This window comes from Taurulus bubalis, assembly GCF_910589615.1.
Source record: "Taurulus bubalis genome assembly, chromosome: 15".
Lineage (NCBI taxonomy): Eukaryota > Metazoa > Chordata > Actinopteri > Perciformes > Cottidae > Taurulus > Taurulus bubalis.
In genome coordinates, this window is record NC_136603.1 from 3,646,623 (window position 1) to 3,667,870 (window position 21,248).

A 21,248-nucleotide genomic window follows, 5' to 3' on the forward strand; every position below is an offset into this window, starting at 1 on the left:
ACACACACAAGACAAACACAACAGCTGAATCATTGGATAATGGTGATCGATGTTAAGCAGGGTTCCCACCCTCGGCTCAGTATATCCATCATAAGGCTCTTTGCTTTGTTAATGAGCTGCTTTTAGAAACATGAAAATACAGAATCAAACCTTTTATAAGATCAAAAAAAGGTCAAAAAAAGAGGCCGGCAGGGATCTCATGTTATTTATGTGTAACTGACTTTTGGTGCATTGTTTTTTTTCTAGTCACAGAATGGTGTATTAGGGAGAAGGATTTGTATATTTGATATATGAGAAAAACTCAGATATACAGTAGATTACATGAAGGAACCACATCGCTCCAGATATATAAATCATATTAGTATTTATTCATATTCATTCAAAAGAACTAAGAAAGAAGTTTTGTTTGCACATTTGTGATTTTTGTTCCTGTAGATTTATCTCAGGAAACGGCCCTGGTGGATCCTTTTAGTTTTACGGAGACCAGAGGACTAACTGCAGCTTCTCATTCATAACAGAAGACGCGCTGAAGAGCCACGGGTTGTTTTGGGACTGAAGGTCAGGAAACCTCGGCTGCTGCTTCCGCTCTCAACCTCCTTTTGTCTCTTGCACGTCCCCGAACGTTATTGCATTGTGAGAGTAAAATAAAGTTGAATCCTTAAAAAAAAAAAAAAGGAATGTTGGTCTCATAATAAAGTTATTCTAAGAGTGTACACACCTTGGAAGGAGGTACGGTTGTGCCAGAAATAATCACTCTGGTGGATCATTTTTGTGCCCAAATCTCAATATTGAGGACATTATGTTGTGTGTATTGTCAACGAGGAAGTGGGTTTGGGTTCTCTACTGGGAGACAATAAGAGGGTTAAGTTAAACTGGACTCTAGGGAACTGCCACACACTGAATAAAACGTGTAAATGGCAACAATAGAAGTAGAAATGTTGGCAATGGGCTAACTGGCACACGTTAGAAGAACTTTGCTTCAAGTTTAGGATGATTCAGTTGATTAGAATGGTCTATTTTTTTTTCTTTTATATATCCGGGGGGCGGGATATATATTTAAAAAAAAGGGAAATACTCACCTGCGAATACTTTGCATTAAAACTATTTACACCAGCAGGGATGTTAATGTGTAACGGACTTTCTCAATAAAAGGGTTGAATAGAGGACCAACTTGAGGTAGTTTGGGCTTTTATTGTGAAAGGTAAGAACAAAAGGACTGGAACTGGTCTGAGGGGAGAAATAAAGTTTTACAAAGATAATGTATATCTTTTTGAATACGACTCTACCTTCAACTGCAGTGTGAAAGCTCAGAAAAAAATTAGATTTTTAAATTTTTTATAAAATGTTATGCCATTTAATATCTGCGTTCTGTGTGAAAGTACTCATGACAAATAAAACAACACACTGACATGCAAAATAATCGCACGAAACAAAAAGTCTGCCGTGTGTAAAGGCCGTAAGAAGAGAATACTTCACTTCTATGAGGCCTTTGCAAACATGTTGCTGACATTCCCCGTCTCCTAATTTCTTAATATTTCACGAATTGAAATGACCAGTGGGAACCCTGGTGAGAAAGAGAATGTCAGGTGGAGTTAGAAAAGTCCAAAAGCATTATGGGTAAACAAAAACAAAAAATCATTCGAAAAAAGAATGAAAAAACGGAAACCTGGAATGCTGGAGGGCCATGTGGAAAAATGTCAAATAAAAAATAACTCAAGGTCAAGAAACAAGTTGAAGGACATGCAAGACAAAAGGAGGTGAAGTGGAAAAGTACTTGAAAGAAGCAGACGTACCATTAGTCGGATACTTTGCAAACGACACAGAAAATCGTTTTACTGCCGGCAGAGACAACAACTCTGAGGAAATAAAAAAAATAAAAAATAAAAATCACTAGTGTTACTAGTAGGAGCCACAGTAAGTTGTAGAAATCATGTTTTTTTTTTTGTTTTTTTTGTAATCATTTCCCTATTCTTCTCTAATGTGGACGCAAAGGTGGGAAAGAGTTTACGGGTCGGTGGAGAAGAGCTGACTGACGTTGTAGATGGATGGAGCGTCTTTCTGGAGACGGAGGGAGACGACATGTTTCAACTCAGGAGGCGACGAGGTCACGCCCACTACCACAGAGACGAGGTCACGCCCACAACCACAGAGACGAGGTCACGCCCACTACCACAGAGACGAGGTCACGCCCACTACCACAGAGACGAGGTCACGCCCACTACCACAGAGACGAGGTCACGCCCACTACCACAGAGACGAGGTCACGCCCACTACCACAGAGACGAGGTCACGCCCACTACCACAGAGACGAGGTCACGCCCACTACCACAGAGACGAGGTCACGCCCACAACCACAGAGACGAGGTCACGCCCACTACCACAGAGACGAGGTCACGCCCACAACCACAGAGACGAGGTCACGCCCACAACCACAGAGACGAGGTCACGCCCACAACCACAGAGACGAGGTCACGCCCACAACCACAGAGACGAGGTCACGCCCACAACCACAGAGACGAGGTCACGCCCACAACCACAGAGACGAGGTCACGCCCACAACCACTGAGACGAGGTCACGCCCACTACCACAGAGACGAGGTCACGCCCACTACCACAGAGACGAGGTCACGCCCACTACCACAGAGACGAGGTCACGCCCACTACCACAGAGACGAGGTCACGCCCACTACCACAGAGACGAGGTCACGCCCACTACCACAGAGACGAGGTCACGCCCACTACCACAGAGACGAGGTCACGCCCACTACCACAGAGACGAGGTCACGCCCACTACCACAGAGACGAGGTCACGCCCACAACCACAGAGATGAGGTCACGCTGAACACGGATGAACAACAGTCAGGGAAATATATATATATATATATATATATATATATATATATATATATATATATATATATATATATATATATATATATATATATATATATATATATATATATATATATATATATATATATATATATATATATATAGTTCATACACATTCTGACCAATGTTCCATGACTTTAAACCAGATTTCCATGACAAACATTTAGTGAAATCTGTGTGTAACCAGTAAAAAGTGAGTAAATGTAGTATTTAAACTAACAATGAGAATACAAAGCATACAGTAAACCTTAAATGACTCAAATGAATGAGACAATAGTTTGATTAACAGAATAAACATTTATATAGATGCCTGTATGGATGCCTGCTTATATTTTTAGCGTCTTTCTATTAAAAGCATATTCATTATTTCAAACTCAGCGTAAATGAACGTCATGAACACATGAATATAACACATTTACATGACTTTTCCTAAACCTTTGGGATTTTCATTTTCTTCAGGGACTTTTCCAGGCCTGGAAATAACCATTTTAAAACTCCACGGCTTTTCCATGCCCGTAGGAACCCTGACATATGTGTATATCAACTAGTGAACCGGGATAAAGACGCTTCAGCATGGAGACAAATTCAGAAAAGAAAGACAGAACGCCAGAGCGGGAGGAGCATGCGCTGAGTCGGCACAATGTGAGCGCTGGACCGCCTCCAGACGACAACGCTTCCTTTGAGTCTGGAGAAAAGGAGGTGGAACAAGATGGATGACAAAGACCAAACCGGAGGGCCGCGTGAGACGATCCTGCGTGTGATGCCGCACTGACATCTGCTGGACGACACGACGACAAACACCAGCTACGCAGCCGACGGCCCATGATGCACCACTCCTTGAATTTAACATTGGCTCTCTCACACAGTGATGTCAGTCAGATGCATCCGCACACAGATCTCTAACTCCATCAGGGCCGACTCATTCAGGGAAATAAAACATCAAAACCGACCACTTTTACACACGTCAAATACTTCGTTTTTTTTTTTTTTTTGGGGTCGCCGTTGTGAGATTTGGACGTATCCGGAATACGAGCGTGTAAACGCCGTCAGCGATGTCAAAACCTCTCCAGCTGTTTGACTGAGGACTTTTCAACTGGCTGTGAATAAACACGGCGTCGCACCGACACAACCGCTGGAAGAGCGACAGGAAGTCAGTGCAGCCGTGGACCCATGCAAAAAAATAAAGAAACCAAAAAGGAAACATGATTTTTGAGAATGATGGGAAGTACTAATGAGCTGCTGCTTCATACGAGCATCAAGCATTTCAATTAAATCTCAATCTAAAACTGACAAGTTGCATCAACGTCTACAAACGACTCACAAACCAAGCGCACCAATTACAACGCAATCCTCGTGGCCACACACTCTCACACACTCTCTCTCTCACACACACACACACACACACACACACACACACACACACACACACACACACACACACACACACACACACACACACACACACACCTGAGGCAGCAAGTATACAAGCTCTTGGAAAACAAAAACACACCAATTTGACTCAAAGTGGGAAGAAAAAAAAAAAGATGGTAAAAAAAAAATCCCGTGGGTTTTGGTGGCAAGAATGAATATGAGTCTAAAAACACGGACGTTACTAAAACTATAAAAACACATGTATGAGCCATACATGATGTTTGTTCCTTTTCTCTCATAGAACACACATCCAGTCCAATTAAGTTCTACTGCTGCTTTTTACTGCACAAACATCGCTACTATAATCAATACTTGCTCAGACTAAACCGAGATATATATATACATACATACAGCGGGTAAAATAAGAATTGAAGGCGTCACCATTTTTCTCTAAATATATTTCTAAAAGGTGCCATTGACATGAAGATGCAAAGAAAACCAAACAAATAAGTTCAGAATTAAGTTACGTGGGCATAAAATGCAATGACGCAGGGAATAAGTATGACCTGAATTCATCAATAGCACCTTTAGAAATATATTTACAGAGGAAAAATGGTGACGCGTTCAATACCTGTTGCACCCGCTGCTGATCCATTTCTCCCGGTTCCGTGAGGGCTCGGCTCAGGAGGCTTCACATGTGAGCATGAGGTGTGTGGACTCTGATCTGCTGTCGCCCTCAGGCTCTGTGAGAGGAGCGCGGTCTCGAACACGTACCGTCTTTGTAGGACAGACTGCCGCTGGAGTATTTTTTGCGATGTGCGCGTGCGTAGTCCTGCAGGTTAGGGGCGCTAGAGGACCCGCCTAGGACTGTGGTGCTGAAGAGCCCGGCGCACTGAGAGCCTGCGAGGGGGGGTCGGGGGGTTAGTCATTACTGACATGTCATGCTGTTACTCAAACAACTATCCAGAGAGAGAGACAGAGAGACAGAAAACAGAGACAAAGAGACAGGAAACCATGCATCTCGTACAACAGCTGCCTCCACATGGAGCCTCCTCTCGACAAGGAAGGAAGGAGGAAGATTGTAATGTCTTAAAGGAAAAATCCACCCCGAAATCCTTTCATGGTTTTTCTAGCATTCGTTCTTAAGTGCTATTCTGTAATTTAAGTCATTTTCACACGACGGATTTATTTTATGACTTACGTTATCAACTTATCATGAAATATATGGACATATATGGCCTCAATAATCTATGACGTTGTTGACTTCGGGTCAAGTCGGGTTACAAGCCGCTACTACCTTCGGTCAGTGTCCCCGTTAGCTCCCCGCTGAAGCCAGCTAGCGATCCTGCTAGCGCTCCGCTAGCTATCCACTAACTTCCGCTAGCTCCCCGACAACCACCGAAAGTAGCGCGACCAGCCCTGGCTCAACACCCAACTTGGGCAGAGGGGACGCAGGAAGCAGCAGCGGAGAGCTAGCAGGAGTAGCGCTAGCAGCAGCAGCGGGGAGCTAGCAGCAGCAGAGCTAGCAGCAGCGGAGAGCTAGCAGCAGCAGCGCTGCTCCTAGCTTGCTACAGCGGGGGAGCGGCTTGTAACCCGACTTTTACGTTATACAATAAACAAACATTGTCACGATAATGTTGACGTTATTGAATTATCTTTCAATATATGGACGTGAACGCAATCATTTTTATTCTATCGACTTATCATCAGGAACATTTCTTTACGTTATCAACTTATGGTACGATATCCGGACATGATATAGATCTTTTTTATGTATTTGATTCATTGTACGATATATAAACATGACCTCAGTCACTTTGCTGACCTCGATATTGCCTGTTGACCTACATACACAATAACACAACGCCAAAATAAACTGCAGAGGTTTCTCTACGATTATAAGACGGCTTCCCTTTTGTGTTAACAGAGCACGAGGGTCCATTTTATTAATTGTTTTGGCTGTGTGGCTTTATTTTATTTAGTACATTTATGTATTTATTTTTCCCATTTCAACTCCAATGTCTAAATATAGAATAAAAAGTTCACTGGTCTTTGAAAAAGTGTACTTTAAATGACATAAAAGGGTATTAAATTGACAATATCATCATTTATCGCAATGATTTCTCAGACAATATAAACTAAATAAGTTCTCGTGACTATTATTAAGACTATTAAGTGTATTCTCTTTCATTTATTTCTCAACCTGCGTCTTTTCTTATTGATTTCCTACAGTTTCCAGAGTGCGTTTTGACATTAGTATGTCCAAACAAAGAGGAGGATGGAAAGAGGAAATAGAGGAGAAAGCAACAGAATGAGATCGGGGACGTTGTCCTTCCGTGTGCCGGGTGGACAAAATGGCGTTTTCAAAATAAAGCTTGTTCTTTAATTCTGAGGGACTTTAGACGGCTGAGGCCGCACCACTGTGCTTGAAATAGTTCAACACGCATCCCTCTGAAAAGCCTTTTCGGTTCGAGGAGCAGAGCAATGGAACTGAAAGTACAACACAATTTTAAGGTTTTTAATAAAGGTCTTAAATTATGGTTAAGAGAAAAACAACATTGTTCACAAATGTAACACTGTAACACACACGTTTACTTGTGTATGTATATATGTATGTATCTGCGGATGTATTCTCTTTTTTATTCTATTTTATCACATTTTATTATATAAAAAAAAGCCTCCTGTGGACAGGTGTTGGAAATTAGCATTTCGCTATACACACACAGAAACAGTGCATCTGTTTCTGTGTGTATAGATGTGTGCTATGAATTATAATGCTACTGTGATGTCCACATCAAATAAATAAAGTCAAGTAGGTGATAAGAAAAAAACCAACCACCAAACAACAAAATTGACACCAAAAATGCAACTTTGGGGGTGGATTTTTCTTCTAACAGGCTGCAGAGGATGCAGTGTTTATTATATCGGGGTAATGTTGAACGGGGAAATGACCCGACTGTCGTGGAAAGAGGAGGCAGAGAAATGTTAATCTGTATGAAACTGCATCAAGACGTTTTGATGGCTTATAATCGCATTTAGTTCACATGAAAGGAGTGGAAAACTATTTCACAGGTGACTTTGAAGCAAAGCAACTGAGGTCATAACAAATAAAATAAAACAGGGCTCATCTTCCAGTGTTGGAATCAAAACTAAAACAAAATGGAGGTTCTCCATACGAAATGCAAGTTATTACAGCAGGAGGATAATCTCAGTCCTGGAAACTGGACTCCACTTTAAAGTGTTCCCTCTGTAGTGGAGTGACTGTAGAGACTTTAGCAACTGTTCCCAGTGGAAAACCAGAAAACAGCAGGATGCCCAATAGGGCAGTACCTGAGTTTTCAGGTATTAGCTAACGTTAGTGCTCATTCTGTTGTTGCGTTGCAACAGTGGTCGCTATAGAGGGACTGGCCCGCCCCATTAACAATAATACATTTTATTTGTATAGCGCTTTAATGAAAAGGTACTCAAGGCACTTAGAGAACCGGCACCAAAGTCTGGCAGCCAATGAAACATTGGAATGATGTCACGATGACGTAATGACCCTTCCTTCCCCGATAGCTGACAGGTAATCTCGGACAAAAGCTGTTGTTCTTGCAAAACAGTGGCAGTGATAAGTGATATATACGCACACATATATATACACACACACACACATATATATACACACACAAACACACACAGCATTATGACACGTACCTAATCCACTTTGTTTCATCTCGGGGGATTGACGCGAACACAACGAGAAGAGACGATAACTGCCGACTTTCGAGGATGATGTCTCCGATAGAACCTGGTGGGAAACACACACACACACACACACACACACACACACCTCAGTCAGCTGTAACAAGGCAGCTTCACTGTATTTTATATCATGCGCGAGTCTCTACTAGCTCTCTGCTAGCCAGCAGAACAGGACAAGCAGAGAGGCCAAAACCACAGAAGAAGAAGCTCCGACTATACAAGTAAACAAATACAACAGCTAAACAGACTTGATTTGATGAGCATGAAGTGTCCCCTGCTTTATGGTCTGTTTGACTCTAAATGACCATAATTTACTAAATGTACATCATGCTGTATTGAAGAGTCATTTATATAGACTTCTATGCAACCAGAGGAGTCGCCCCCTGGTGGTCAGCAGAGAGAATGCAGCTTTAACACATGCAGCATAGACTTCTATACAACCAGAGTCGCCGCCCCCTGGTGGTCAGGAGAGAGAATGCAGCTTTAACACATGCAGCATAGACTTCTATACAACCAGAGTCGCCGCCCCCTGGTGGTCAGGAGAGAGAATGCAGCTTTAACACACTTCTGTATCGGCTTCACTCGGCAGAACCGGAGGTTGCCGCCTGGTTTAAACAGAAAGAAGAAGAAGCTGCGCAGCATTCAAATCTTGATTTAGAATTGTCAATGTAAAGCATGTGCTGAAATGAATGAATGGCTCAGCCCTAGATTCCGGTGCTTCCCCCCCGTGTCCAGGTGCGTCAGTCTGCATCACCTCCATGGATCCCGTCTTGTGGTTGCGGATGAGCGGGGACCTCCGCTGGATGGTGATCGGCTCAGACAGCGGCACGGCGCGGTCGGTCTCGTCTCGCGAGAGGTCCTCCATGCTGCCGGGGTCGGTCTGCTTCTGCCCGTTCTGTACGGGCGCAGAGAGGGAATACGTGTGCTGCCGTTGGCGGGACAAGAACACAAGGAGAAAACCCTCTCGGATGGAATTCTACCTGCCGGGCTACCTCTGCAGAAGCGGGCCTGAAGCCGAAGCCGGTCGGCGCGTTCTCCTCCTCCTCGACGCCTTTGACTCCGGGGCTGAAGTGGAGCTCCACGTGGAATCGCTCCTCGGAGGTGATGTCCTGTAGGGGAACAACGGAGGCGCCAGAGATGTTGCGTTCAAGCGCTACTCAGTAAAAACGAGTGTTGCGCGACGGTACATTACGACGCGGTCATGATGCGTTCAAATGTAATCTCTTAAAAATGTAGTTTTTGGTGAGAAACTTTAATAAATGCAGTTTGTTTTCACAAGAATATTACAAAATAGAGCTGAATTATGACCCATTTAACGAAGCAGCTTATAATACATCATTTAAGATATTTTTTAATAAAATGTTAATTTAAACAATTTTTATAATTTAATAATTTAAATAATAATGCATTTATGCATTTCCCAATTATTTTAATGATTATTTATTATTTTCTTCTGCAAATAACCAATACAGATGAAAATAACAAAGTAAAAAGAAAATATTTCAAATGTTTTGACAATTTACCTCATTTCTGCAGATCAGACAAAAAACAGACACACACACACACACACACACAGATAGACACATACACAGACAGACACACACACAGAGAGAGAGAGGGAGACACACAGACACACACACAGAAAGACACACAGAAAGACACAAAGACACACACACACAGACACACACACACACACAGAAAGACACAAAGACACACAGACACACACACACACACACACACGCAATACCTTAGTGTTGTCCTCGTACAGCATGATGACAATCTGAGTCATGTAGTTGAGTTCAGAGACGGCACTGAGGTAATCCATGGCACGCTTCCACTGCTGGTCCTTCTCCTCCTGTCACACACACACACACACACACACACACACACACACACACACACACGTTCCAACTTTTACCCCCGTCTGAGGAAACGTCTGCCGTTCTGCAGGACCGATGTTCGGCGGCTTACGTCGAGCATGCCTCCGTAGCGGAAGATGCTGAGCAGGGAGTGGACGTGACTCTCACTGGTGAAGTACAGGCGTGTCCTGACGTGGCGCCCCGGTGACATCACTCCCCGAGAGTACCTGAGGAGGAAGAGGAAGAGGAAGATGACACCACGGGACCGGCTCCAGAAGACGCGGGGTCTAGTCGGCCTCTCGCTCACAGAGGGTGCAGCTTGTTGACGGACTCGTCCTCGTGGGTCCTCTGCAGGTCCAGCTGGATCTTCCGGACCAGCGGGAGGCAGTGGGCGTAAGCGATGTCCAGCTTCTCCACTCGGTTGATGCCGTATTCCTTCAGTAGAAGAAGAAGAAAACAGGCTGACAATACTGCAAAAACCTCCGATACCGTTTGAGTTGATTCCTGGTTTCAAAGCCTCAAAACAGGCGAGGAGATGTGAGGAGGTTGAATAAACAGCAGCATTTTATTTTTAGATAGAAGAGAACAGATCAAATATATTTTTTTTAAGATTAATAAATGTTAATTATATTTACTTTCATCCATGTGGGATGACGATGTCAGCCTCCCTCCTTCCTTCCTCCTCGCTAACTGCCTTCCTCCTTCCCCCCTTCCTTCCTTCCATCCTTACTTCCTTCCCTCCCTCCCTCCCTGCTCCCTCCTTCCTTCCAGCGTGTACTCCCTCCATACCTTCCTTCCTTCCTCCCTCCTTCCATCGCTCCCTCCTTTCCTTCCTTCCTCCCTCCCTCCTCACCTGTGGGATGACGATGTCAGTCTCGCTCACTGTCTTCCTTACTCCCTCCCTCCCTCCCTTCCTACCTTCCTTCCCTCCTTGCGCCCTCCCTCTCTCCTTCCTTCCTTCCTTCCTTCCTCCCTCCCTCCTCCTCCTCACCTGTGGGATGACGATGTCAGCCTCCCTCCCTCCCTCCCTCTCTCCCTCCCTCCTCACCTGTAGGATGACGATGTCAGCCTCCCTCCCTCCCTCCCTCCTCCCTCCCTCCCTCCTCACCTGTAGGATGACGATGTCAGCCTCCCTCCCTCCTCCCTCCCTCCTCCCTCCTCCCTCCTCCCTCCTCCCTCCCTCCCTCCTCACCTGTAGGATGACGATGTCAGCCTCCCTCCCTCCCTCCCTCCTCCCTCCCTCCTCCCTCCCTCCCTCCTCACCTGTGGGATGACGATGTCAGCCTCCCTCCCTCCTCCCTCCCTCCTCCCTCCCTCCTCCTCCTCACCTGTGGGATGACGATGTCAGCCTCCCTCCCTCCTCCCTCCCTCCCTCCCTCCCTCCCTCCTCACCTGTAGGATGACGATGTCAGCCTCCCTCCCTCCTCCCTCCCTCCTCCCTCCCTCCTCCTCCTCACCTGTAGGATGACGATGTCAGCCTCCCTCCCTCCTCCCTCCCTCCCTCCTCACCTGTGGGATGACGATGTCAGCCTCCCTCCCTCCTCCTTCCTCCCTTCCTCCTCACCTGTAGGATGACGATGTCAGCCTCCCTCCCTCCTCCCTCCCTCCTCCCTCCCTCCCTCCTCACCTGTGGGATGACGATGTCCGCCAGCGCTCGGGACAGCCTGAACAGCTCCAGCGTGTCCTCCAGGCCCAGCGTGGCGTTGTGGATGACGTCGTACTTCACGCAGTCGTAGATGTCCGGTATCTTGCTGATGTCGTAGCGGCCGTTCTTCATGCGGAAGTCTCTCTCCAGCTTGGACCAGCGCTGCAGCATCAGCTCCAGCGTCTCGCTGTGGTACAGCTGCAGGTCTGTGGGGGAGAGGAGAGAGTAAAGAGATCAAGATTACTTCACACGAGTCATTATTGACTTTGGAAGCATCGTTCATTTAAGCGGATTTTCGTACTTCTCTGTAACTTAGAATAAAGACTCTCTATGCATCATCTCGGCTCGAGCTAAACAAAACACACCACAGACGGTTCAGAGTCACTTTGTGTGCATTTCATGGTTAAATAACCAGCTGCGTGTTCACTCAACTCGTCGGTTGCGTCGATCAGAGCGCTGACGAGGCGACAGAAAGGTCACACAAACACACCAGACGGGTTCTGTGTTTCAAGCTGTTCGCTGTAAAGCCAACTTCACCCTGGGCCTTTTTGATTTTATTTTATTTTTTCACCTGCCGAGTGCCGGCCACCGCCGAGGATCTTCTCACAGACCGATAGAGAAAGGGGAGCGCTGGATTTATAACCCAAGACAAAAGGGGGAAACAGAATGCAACACTTTAACCGATTTACCTCGATTGTCTCGTTTTCATAATCGTTAGAAGCCAAACGCGTACTTGTGAAAATCTATTTTTATTACATGCCCGGCCCGAGCTTTTCATACTGGTAAAGCAAGCTACGTAAAACATATTGTAGGAAATCATGATATTGATTCTGCAACTTTTCAAAGCTTTGAAGGCCACAAATACATTTGAGTATATTTAAGTCAGGACAAAAAAACTAAAATCCTAGAACCTGTGCACATAAAACTAAAATATATCTCGCTATATATAAAATAGTAATATATATTTGTGTAATAGTAAACCACTAGCCAGTCATACGTTCTCATTGCAATTAAAATAAGCCAAACGTGAGAAAAGCCTAAACCCGTGGGACGGTTCGAAGGCCAGCGTACCGGCTGACTTGGGGTCCTCCATCCTCTTGCGGATCTGGGAGGTGAGGCTCTGGATGAGGGCGTAGACCTCGTCACACGTGGCGACCGGGTTCTGGACGATCTTGATTGAATTCACCAGAGAGGCGCTGCAGGTCGGGGCCAGCTGTCTCACACACACACACACACACACACACACACACACGAGAAAAACGTCATTAAAAAGCCAATTAAGATTACAGAAAAACAAAAGGAATTGTAACATTATTTAGGTAGAGGGTTTTCTGCCTCTTCTTGCTCTGTGATATTCTGTATCTCCGTCACGTTTGTGTATTTGTTTGAATTGTTTGTTTTCTTGCTCCGCCTCCACAGGGAGAGCAGACTCACTTAACAGAGAGAGAGAGAGAGAGAGAGAGAGAGAGAGAGAGAGAGATCAACAGAGTCCTCTCCTCACCCGGTCGAAGTCCTCGTCGTTGAAGTCGCGGTCCTTCTGCAGGATCTCGTGCAGCCGGGCCTTGACTCGGTGCTGACAGCTGCTCAGCGAGTCGCTGTCGTTGTCCAGCAGCCCGTTCATGTTGGCGCTCTTCACCATCTGCACCAGGATGGGTGTCAGCTCGCCCTCCAGAGCCAGCAAACCCTACACACACACACATCATTTTATCAGTGTGGCCAATACCCTGATATCACAGTCTGACAGCTGGCACTGAAGGAGCAGAACAGCGGGACGTATTTGTGACCTTGTTGACCTTGACATTCATTTCTCTGCTGCATAAACACACTTTGGTTTCAGTCGACTCTGAAAGACGAGCATAACGAAGGAGTAGGAGGCGGCGCTCCTGTTCTGAAGAGGAGCTCGAGGCTATGAAATATGTAGTATTTATCGTTTGCCTTTTTAAAATATATTTTTTGCGCTTTCCTTATTTTCTTTCATGCCACGTGAGAGTCTGCAGATGGCGCCGTTTCCCCCGCTATTCAACCGAGCTGATGACTCCAGCTGGTTTAAAACAAACTCTTGTTTTCTTTCAATTGGAAGCATAAATATTAACCTCGTGTGACACCATTTAAAATGAAGTCGCCGGCTTAGAGCAAAGTCCAGACATTTCAAATTGACCAGACGCTGAATCCTCTCCCAGAAGGCCGCGTACCTTCGCGAAAGCCGCGGCCGTCATCTGCACCCGGCCCTCGTCGGACGCGTAGATCTTCAGGTCGTGTCTGTAGGTGCTGTGTAACCGTAGCAACCCACAGCCTGGAAATCCAGCGTAGTCTCCTAGAAAAGAAAAGGAAAACAAACAATGAAACAAACTAAAAACACATCTTTTTCGACTCCACCTTGAATAAGGAAGGTAGCGCCGTAGTAGCTCTTTAGTGGCTCTTACTGATAGCACTTTGTAGTTTAACTTTGTTGAAGAAATTGTGGTTTGTTTGCGTGCAACAAGCAGACAGTTAAAGTCTCATTTAACTGCAGCACAAAGGTCCTGCACCTCTATGCAAAATCATGTGTCATACAAGCCATAAAAATACAAAAGAACACTCAAAAACAGGAGGAGCTCGACCGCTGTGTGCGAGGAACGTTGCTAATAGAATCAAATCGAACGATGTATCGATGGGACACGTCGCTGCGTCTCACCTTGACCCCCGGGGTACATGCAGCGGAAGGCCCGGCCCAGCTCCTCGGCCTGAACTCTGCCAGCAGGAGTCAGTTCTCCTCCCCACTTCAGCACCAGCAGCAGAGACGGACCCTCCTTACGCGTGTCTGAAAACACACAGTCCCCAAAAAAAAAAAACCTCACTTTGGGCCGGTTCGGACTTTTAAAAACAAGAAGAAAGCGCCTCAATGTCTTCCTACCTTCTTCCTCACTGGAGGTTTTGGGCTGCCCATGGGGCAGGTAAGTTAGCTGCACCTTTCTGTTGATCCCAGAGAAATGGCCGTACCTTTTTATTGGAAACAAAACAAAATAAATCAGAAATCAGTGAAAAAGCAAAAGCTGTTCATGGATATACAGGATTGGATGCTTTCTTTCATCCAATGAACGGCGTCGTGGAGATCAGCTGTTGTTTCTGCACCATTGCTCCATCTCGCATCGTCTCATTTGCATCGCTACGTTTCATAGTCGACGCGTTTGTGAAGCGGGACGCTGACGTTGAACTGAACCTCACGTTTTGAAGAACACGTGACCAAAGTTGTGCCATTACATAATTGCCTAATGCTTCTTGCACAGCAAAGGCTTCTGGGAGTCGTGCGTCAGGTGGAGAAACCCAAGCTAATACATATCACCTTATAAAGCTACGGTATACTCACCATACATTGGAGTTCTTGCACCGTTTCACAGTTTCACTACAAAACCAGTATGGATTTAACAAAAATGTAATTGTTGTAAAACAATGGCGGTTAACAGAGTGACCCAGTCCACTTCACTCACATTTCCAGAACGGTCTTCAGCTGCTCCAGTTTGGACTTCTTCTCCTCGATCTCACAGTCGTTGTGCTGTCCGAGTTCTGCCAGCAGCTGCCGCGTGATGTCCAGCACCTCCTGTTGAGAGTTCAGAGAAACAAGCTGTCAGAGATTAATCACTCACACGCAGACTGGGGGAGATGTGCGAGGCGGCCATTACGTGACTTATTGTTACCTGCAGTTGTTTGGGCTTCTTCAGCTTCAATTTCCCAGTTTTGTATCCTCCGTATTTTTCAAATAGATCAAAGAACCTGGATGGATCGAAGACAAACTTCAGATTGAGCAAACTTGTTTATAAACCAAATAAAACGAGTAAAAACTGAGATAACCTACATGGGGTTGCGAACTTCCATCTTCATCTTCTGTTTGGGCGTTCTGTCTCCGTGTCGGATCACAGCGATGACGCAGCGCAGCTCCATCCTGAAGAAGTTCATTCATATTATTCATATAGCAGCAAACAGCCCTTTGCAATGGAAAGATTAGGCTCGGGCGGTATGCATTTGTTCATGTCTTCCTGATGGTTCTACAGGGTATACTTTACCGTTACCAGCACGCTCTGACAGGAAGTGACGCTTTAAAGTGAAGCTCTCTACAAAGACTTCATTTTACCTCATGCAACACAGAGGTCGTCTATGCTTCATGTGTTAAAGCTGCATTCTCTCTCCTGACCACCAGGGGGCGACTCCTCTGGTTGTATAGAAGTCTATGCTTCATGTGTTGAAGCTGCATTCTCTCTCCTGACCACCAGGGGGTGACTCCTCTGGTTGTATAGAAGTCTATGCTTCATGTGTTGAAGCTGCATTCTCTCTCCTGACCACCAGGGGGCGACTCCTCTGGTTGTATAGAAGTCTATGCTTCATGTGTTGAAGCTGCATTCTCTCTCCTGACCACCAGGGGGCGACTCCTCTGGTTGTATAGAAGTCTATGCTTCATGTGTTGAAGCTGCATTCTCTCTCCTGACCACCAGGGGGTGACTCCTTCGGTTGTATAGAAGTCTATGCTTCATGTGTTAAAGCTGCATTCTCTCTCCTGACCAGCAGGGGGGCGACTCCTCTGGTTGTATAGAAGTATATGCTTCATGTTTTAAAGCTGCATTCTCTCTCCTGACCAGCAGGGGGTGACTCCTCTGGTTGTATAGAAGTATATGCTTCATGTTTTAAAGCGGCATTCTCTCTCCTGACCACCAGGGGGTGACTCCTCAGGTTGTATAGAAGTCTATGCTTCATGTGTTAAAGCGGCATTCTCTCTCCTGACCACCAGGGGGCGACTCCTCTGGTTGTATAGAAGTCTATATAAATGACTCTACTTCTTTCTTGATTTATTCTCTCAGTAAACATTGTAAACATGAGTTTATGTCTCAATCTCTAGTCAAACAGACCATAAAGCAGGGGACGCTTTAGGGGCGGGGCTACAAAGTGATTGACAGGTCTCTCTATCAGAGACGTATAGGTGCTGTTTTGTCAATGGAGTCCTGTGACTTTGAAGAGAGCTCAGATAACGTTCTCCGTCAGAAAGGTGTTGATGGACGAGTACACAACCTCAAACAAACCGCACTGTCCCTTTAAGGGGCCGACTAAACCTCCGTGAGCTGTTGTGACTCACATGGTCCCTGAAGTCGTGGGAACAATGGGGATGTCCTCCGCCTCCGTCGGGATGGACCAAGGGATCTGGAACTGAGGAGCCAGCTCACGCATCACGATGTTCCTGAGGAGCAAGGAGGAGGCGCGAGCTCAGAGAGGGAACGCACCAGAGACACCAGCGATGAGGGAGGCGAAATGAACGAGGTACCCGAGGATCTTGGCGCAGTCGTCGTAGTACTTCATGGAGTTCTTCACGAAACTGAAGCCGTTGACGTCGCAGACGTACGAGTGTCCGTTAGCTCGCAGGAGATCGAAGCCGCACACGGTTTGCTGCAGCGAGACGACACACACACACACACACACACACACACACACACACACACACACACACATCAGCTCCGATACGCACAGCGGGGGAAGAGAGACGGAGAGGGGCGAACGACTGCAACTCCTCCTCCTCCTCCATCTTCCTCCCTCCTTCCCTCTCTCCTCCTTCTCCTCTTCTTCCATCATCATCATCATCCTCCTCCTACATCTTCCTCCCTCCATCATCATCATCCTCCTCCTCCCCCTCCTTCTCCCACCTGCTCCTCCATCATCCTCCCTCCTCCTCCTCCATCATCATCCTCCTCCTCCCCCTCCTTCTCCCACCTGCTCCTCCATCATCATCCTCCCTCCTCCTCCTCCATCATCATTCTCCCTCCATCATCATCCTCCCTCCTCCTCCTCTTCCCTCCTCATCATCATCATCATCCTCCCTCCATCATCCTCCCTCCTCCTCCATCATCATTCTCCCTCCATCTCCTCCTCCATCATCCTCCTCCATCATCATCATCCTCCCTCCATCTCCTCCTCCTCCTCCTCCATCATCATCATCATCCTCCCTCCATCTCCTCCTCCTCCTCCTCCATCATCATCATCATTCTCCCTTCATCTCCTCCTCCATCATCCTCCCTCCTGCTTCTGCTCCTCCATCATCATTCTCCCTCCTCCTCCTCCTCCCTCCTCCTCCTCCTCCTCCTCCTCCTCCTCCTCCTCCTCCCTCCTCCTCCTCCTCCCTCCTCCCTCCTCCTCCTCCTCCCTCCTCCTCCTCCTCCCTCCTCCTCCTCCCTCCTCCTCCTCCCTCCTCCCTCCTCCCTCCTCCCTCCTCCTCCTCCCTCCTCCTCCTCCTCCTCACCTTGAAAGCGAGGCAGACCTTCCGGGCCACCAGCTTCTCCATGGCGGAGAGCATGACCGGGTAGCGGACCTCCTTCCCCTCGCTGTCCCGCTCCACCTTCCCGTCCAGAGCGGGGGACTTTCGGGCCTCAGCGTGGGCGTAGTCGGGCCCCACCGTGTACACCTGAGGTCACATGACACGCCGCCAGGCTCCTAGCTTTAACCCAACTCCATTGCTCTCGTCTCACAACACAACAGATGAAAATAGAGCAGTGAAGCAGTGTTTTACCGCATCACCATTTAAACGTTGTATTTACACAGAACCCTTTTAACGATGACGCTGAAGCTGAGTTTAAACCGCGATTAGCGGCCGCGACGCACAATCTGAGCTTTTCAGGCGTTTCTTTCAACAACTACAAACCTTCACTGGTAAAAGCTCTTTAAACATGTGAGGATTTTACGTTTTTAAGTACTTAAGAAACCTTTTAGTCAAGTAAAAATCGTACTTAAACAAGTTCAAAAGCAAGGAGGTTGTAAAACTTTCAAAGTAAAGTTTGTATACATATTTATAAATGTTTTTTTTTGGGAGGCAAAAAAGGCAAAATCCACAAAAGAATAAAAAGGTAGACAAGAAAAAACGTCCTTTGTTGTTAAGCTTACATATCTTTTTAAAATCTATAAAATGGAGACAACCAAACACACAAATTAGTTCATAAATAAAAGTTTATATATGTATTATAATGAAATTCTCCGCTCTGATTGGATGCCTCTTGCTCAAATGCACCCTGGGAGTTGTAGTCAGCTCCTCCCCCTGAGTTTGCGTGAACACAGATTTGTGCATTCTACTTTTTTACCAAAGTCTTGATATTATATGCGCAGTTCTTCTGCACTGATGAGTCAAAGGGCCGTTTAAGCTCCTCCCACTTCAACTCTATCATCGCTCACTTCCTTTCCCCTGATGGTAATCAACAGCTCACTCTACCTTGACGTCCGTGCCGTCTGTCGGCATGAACTCCTCGTAGATGTACGAGCCCGTCTTCCTCACGGTGGTCTCCGGCGAGTAAACGCTGCTGCGGCTGCCGATCTACACAAAACAAGAGCAGAGTGAAACACCATCCAGAGCGGCGTTGAACGTTCTCTTGAACATCTGAATTAAAGGCTGGGCCTGATTTACGATAGTGTGCAGCAGACTCGTGTCCCATCACAGGACGAGTTATTAGGGGCGCAGGTTACCAAAGCGACACCGTTCATCACAGCCAGACGCTGTGAAAACTGTCATTATCGGTGGATTTTCATCTTTCCAACAGTCCTTGAACATATCATGTGTGACGACCGCTTCTGTCAGAAAATTGTGAAATTGTGATATTTCATAAATAACATTTTCTTTCTTCGTGTCGTATTTTAAATCTTGCCCCAAATAAACCTTTTACTCTGAACAGATTATATAAAAACATTAAAGGAGAGGATGTAAGTAAAGGTTGTAAAATATTTAAACAGTTTAAAAGCAAGTAGAGCCTCCATTTCCCCCAATATTGGTCAAACTTGTGGGCACTTGGAATGGATACAAAGATTACATTGTTTTCCAATTTGTATCAAAGAAATGAAACTTTCTTAAAATGATTGATGTCATTATAACGGTTATTCTGCACTAAAGACATGTTTGAGTTTTCTCTACTTCTAGTCATGACTGGTGTGTTTCCATAGAGGACTTGGAGAGAAACATTTCAGCTACAGCATTAACATGAGGTGATCGAGGGTGAGGTTCAAGGACATGAGTTTCATCCCGTCTTGCCACCGATGTTCCGTCTGAAGTACCTTTCTGAAGAGCCGCTGGCTGCCGCCTCCAGCGGAGGTGGGGTAGTAGATGTAGACGTTGTGGTCCTCGGCGCAGACGGGCTTCTCGACGAAGGGTTTCTGGAAGATCTCTCCGTTCACCTCCACGTGGTCCTCTCCCTCCACCAGGTTACACTCTTGAGACGCACAGAGAACACGTCTGTGAGCCGGGAAGCCCGTCTTTTCATCACCCCTTGAATATATACACAGATGACACTCGCTCTCTACGAAGCCACCCGACTCCACTGACAAAAACTGTCATTTTACCTTGCAGAACACGACCATTGCACGACTCCTGCCTCCATTCATTTGTTTGTTTTTGCTATCGTGTTACTTTGGTGGATCTAACTCCTAAACACACCAAAAAAAAAAAAAATCACAGAATAACACAAAAGGACAGCAATTAAAGGCAGCAGGAGACGAGCAACTCCCGTTCTCCATGAGGTAAAATGACTGGTTTTGTCAATGGAGTCTGGGACTGTGAAGAGAGCTCAGATAAAGAGGAGAACATATGTCTGCTTACACTTTAACGGAATTGTTTTTTTTTTAATGCTGGCCTGTTTTTAAGTGGCTTAAATAGAGAGCTGCATCACACTGGTTCCCTCGACAAAAAGGCAACGGGAACCTTTCCATTAGTTTTGCATTATCGCGGAAAATAAACTCTGTGGCAAACACACGTTTATGATCCCCAAATGTTTGTTAAGCGAGATAATAATAATATATAATAATAATAATAATCTCCACTTTTATGATTCTGATGAGAAGAGGCAATCAGCCAAAGCTAACGTTGAGCCACCGCTAAGCTAAAGGAGGACTAGTGAGGACGCTTAGTCGTCTCCTTTAGACTCTTTAGGATTCACCAGAGGGGCGTTCACTGACCTGTTTTATAAATCAGAGATCTAATCGTTAAAATCTCCCCAGCTTGTGTAAAACACAGAACTGATATCAGGCATCGAACCAAAAGCACATCGACTTCCAGGCAAAACTTGGACTGATTTCAGGGTTTTAGGACTCGACCCTGCAGCACATTGTGTGTTTTTATCTACGAGCTGAAATAAAACCGACGCAGTCTGGGATTAGAGGCCCCAGGATGCTGCTGAACTGTAGTAAAAGCACAACAACAACACACAAACAACTGACCGTCTGGTTTATCTGGGTCTCGGTTCAGCACGGCGTAGCGCGGTAAATCGATGCCCTCCTCCTGCAGGATGCGATACACCTCTCTCCTGTTGACACAAACAGCAACACATGAACACACGCTGGGCGCCTCAGCGCTCACCAGCATCGTGAACCGGGAGGAGTGGGAGCGGCTACCTGTCCTGGATGTAGTACTGCATGTTCAGGTCGTTGAGGAGCAGAGGGTTTCTCAGTTTGGCGTAGCTCACTGCCTTATCCAGCGGGAACCCTGAGACACCAAAGGAATGGAGCCAAAGTTGTCATGCAGATTTTGTATTTTCAGCGATGCTTTTGTGCATTTTTCAGTGACTTTTGAGTTCATCCTTCGGTCCCGGTGGATGTTTTATGCCAAAGCTTGGAAGGGATTCGCTCAAGACATTCCTGAGACGTCACCATGGAGACGGACGTCACGGCGACCTTTGACCACCGAGTTCTCATCCGTTCTTCTTTGAGTCGAGGAGACGGCTTTTCTGCTGCGATATCGAGTTTACAGG

General features: G+C 46.2%; 1 protein-coding gene across 10 annotated transcripts in view; it reads right to left on the reverse strand.

The window, feature by feature from the left end:
• ppip5k1a (diphosphoinositol pentakisphosphate kinase 1a) overlaps positions 1 to 21,248 on the reverse strand; it is a 38,487-nt gene that overhangs the window by 10,609 nt on the left and 6,630 nt on the right. For 2 of the 10 annotated variants that reach the window (XM_079230392.1, XM_079230394.1), the window contains exons 4-26: positions 20,893 to 20,983; positions 20,719 to 20,804; positions 19,561 to 19,715; positions 18,728 to 18,829; positions 17,768 to 17,929; positions 16,799 to 16,920; positions 16,613 to 16,714; positions 15,344 to 15,430; positions 15,186 to 15,261; positions 14,979 to 15,088; positions 14,405 to 14,490; positions 14,186 to 14,311; positions 13,704 to 13,825; positions 13,013 to 13,195; positions 12,583 to 12,724; positions 11,494 to 11,717; positions 10,174 to 10,301; positions 9,979 to 10,093; positions 9,755 to 9,862; positions 8,988 to 9,116; positions 8,762 to 8,902; positions 7,960 to 8,053; positions 5,038 to 5,163 (exon numbers count right to left, since the gene is read on the reverse strand). In XM_079230392.1, coding sequence (XP_079086518.1) covers positions 5,038 to 5,163; positions 7,960 to 8,053; positions 8,762 to 8,902; positions 8,988 to 9,116; positions 9,755 to 9,862; positions 9,979 to 10,093; positions 10,174 to 10,301; positions 11,494 to 11,717; positions 12,583 to 12,724; positions 13,013 to 13,195; positions 13,704 to 13,825; positions 14,186 to 14,311; positions 14,405 to 14,490; positions 14,979 to 15,088; positions 15,186 to 15,261; positions 15,344 to 15,430; positions 16,613 to 16,714; positions 16,799 to 16,920; positions 17,768 to 17,929; positions 18,728 to 18,829; positions 19,561 to 19,715; positions 20,719 to 20,804; positions 20,893 to 20,983 — 2,817 coding nt within the window. Of the gene's footprint in view, positions 1 to 1,793; positions 1,857 to 5,037; positions 5,164 to 7,959; positions 8,054 to 8,761; positions 8,903 to 8,987; positions 9,117 to 9,754; positions 9,863 to 9,978; positions 10,094 to 10,173; positions 10,302 to 11,493; positions 11,718 to 12,582; positions 12,725 to 13,012; positions 13,196 to 13,703; positions 13,826 to 14,185; positions 14,491 to 14,978; positions 15,089 to 15,185; positions 15,262 to 15,343; positions 15,431 to 16,612; positions 16,715 to 16,798; positions 16,921 to 17,767; positions 17,930 to 18,727; positions 18,830 to 19,560; positions 19,716 to 20,718; positions 20,805 to 20,892; positions 20,984 to 21,248 lie in introns of all 10 variants that reach the window. The other 8 variants (XM_079230398.1, XM_079230391.1, XM_079230400.1 and 5 more) reach the window with 7 other exon arrangements.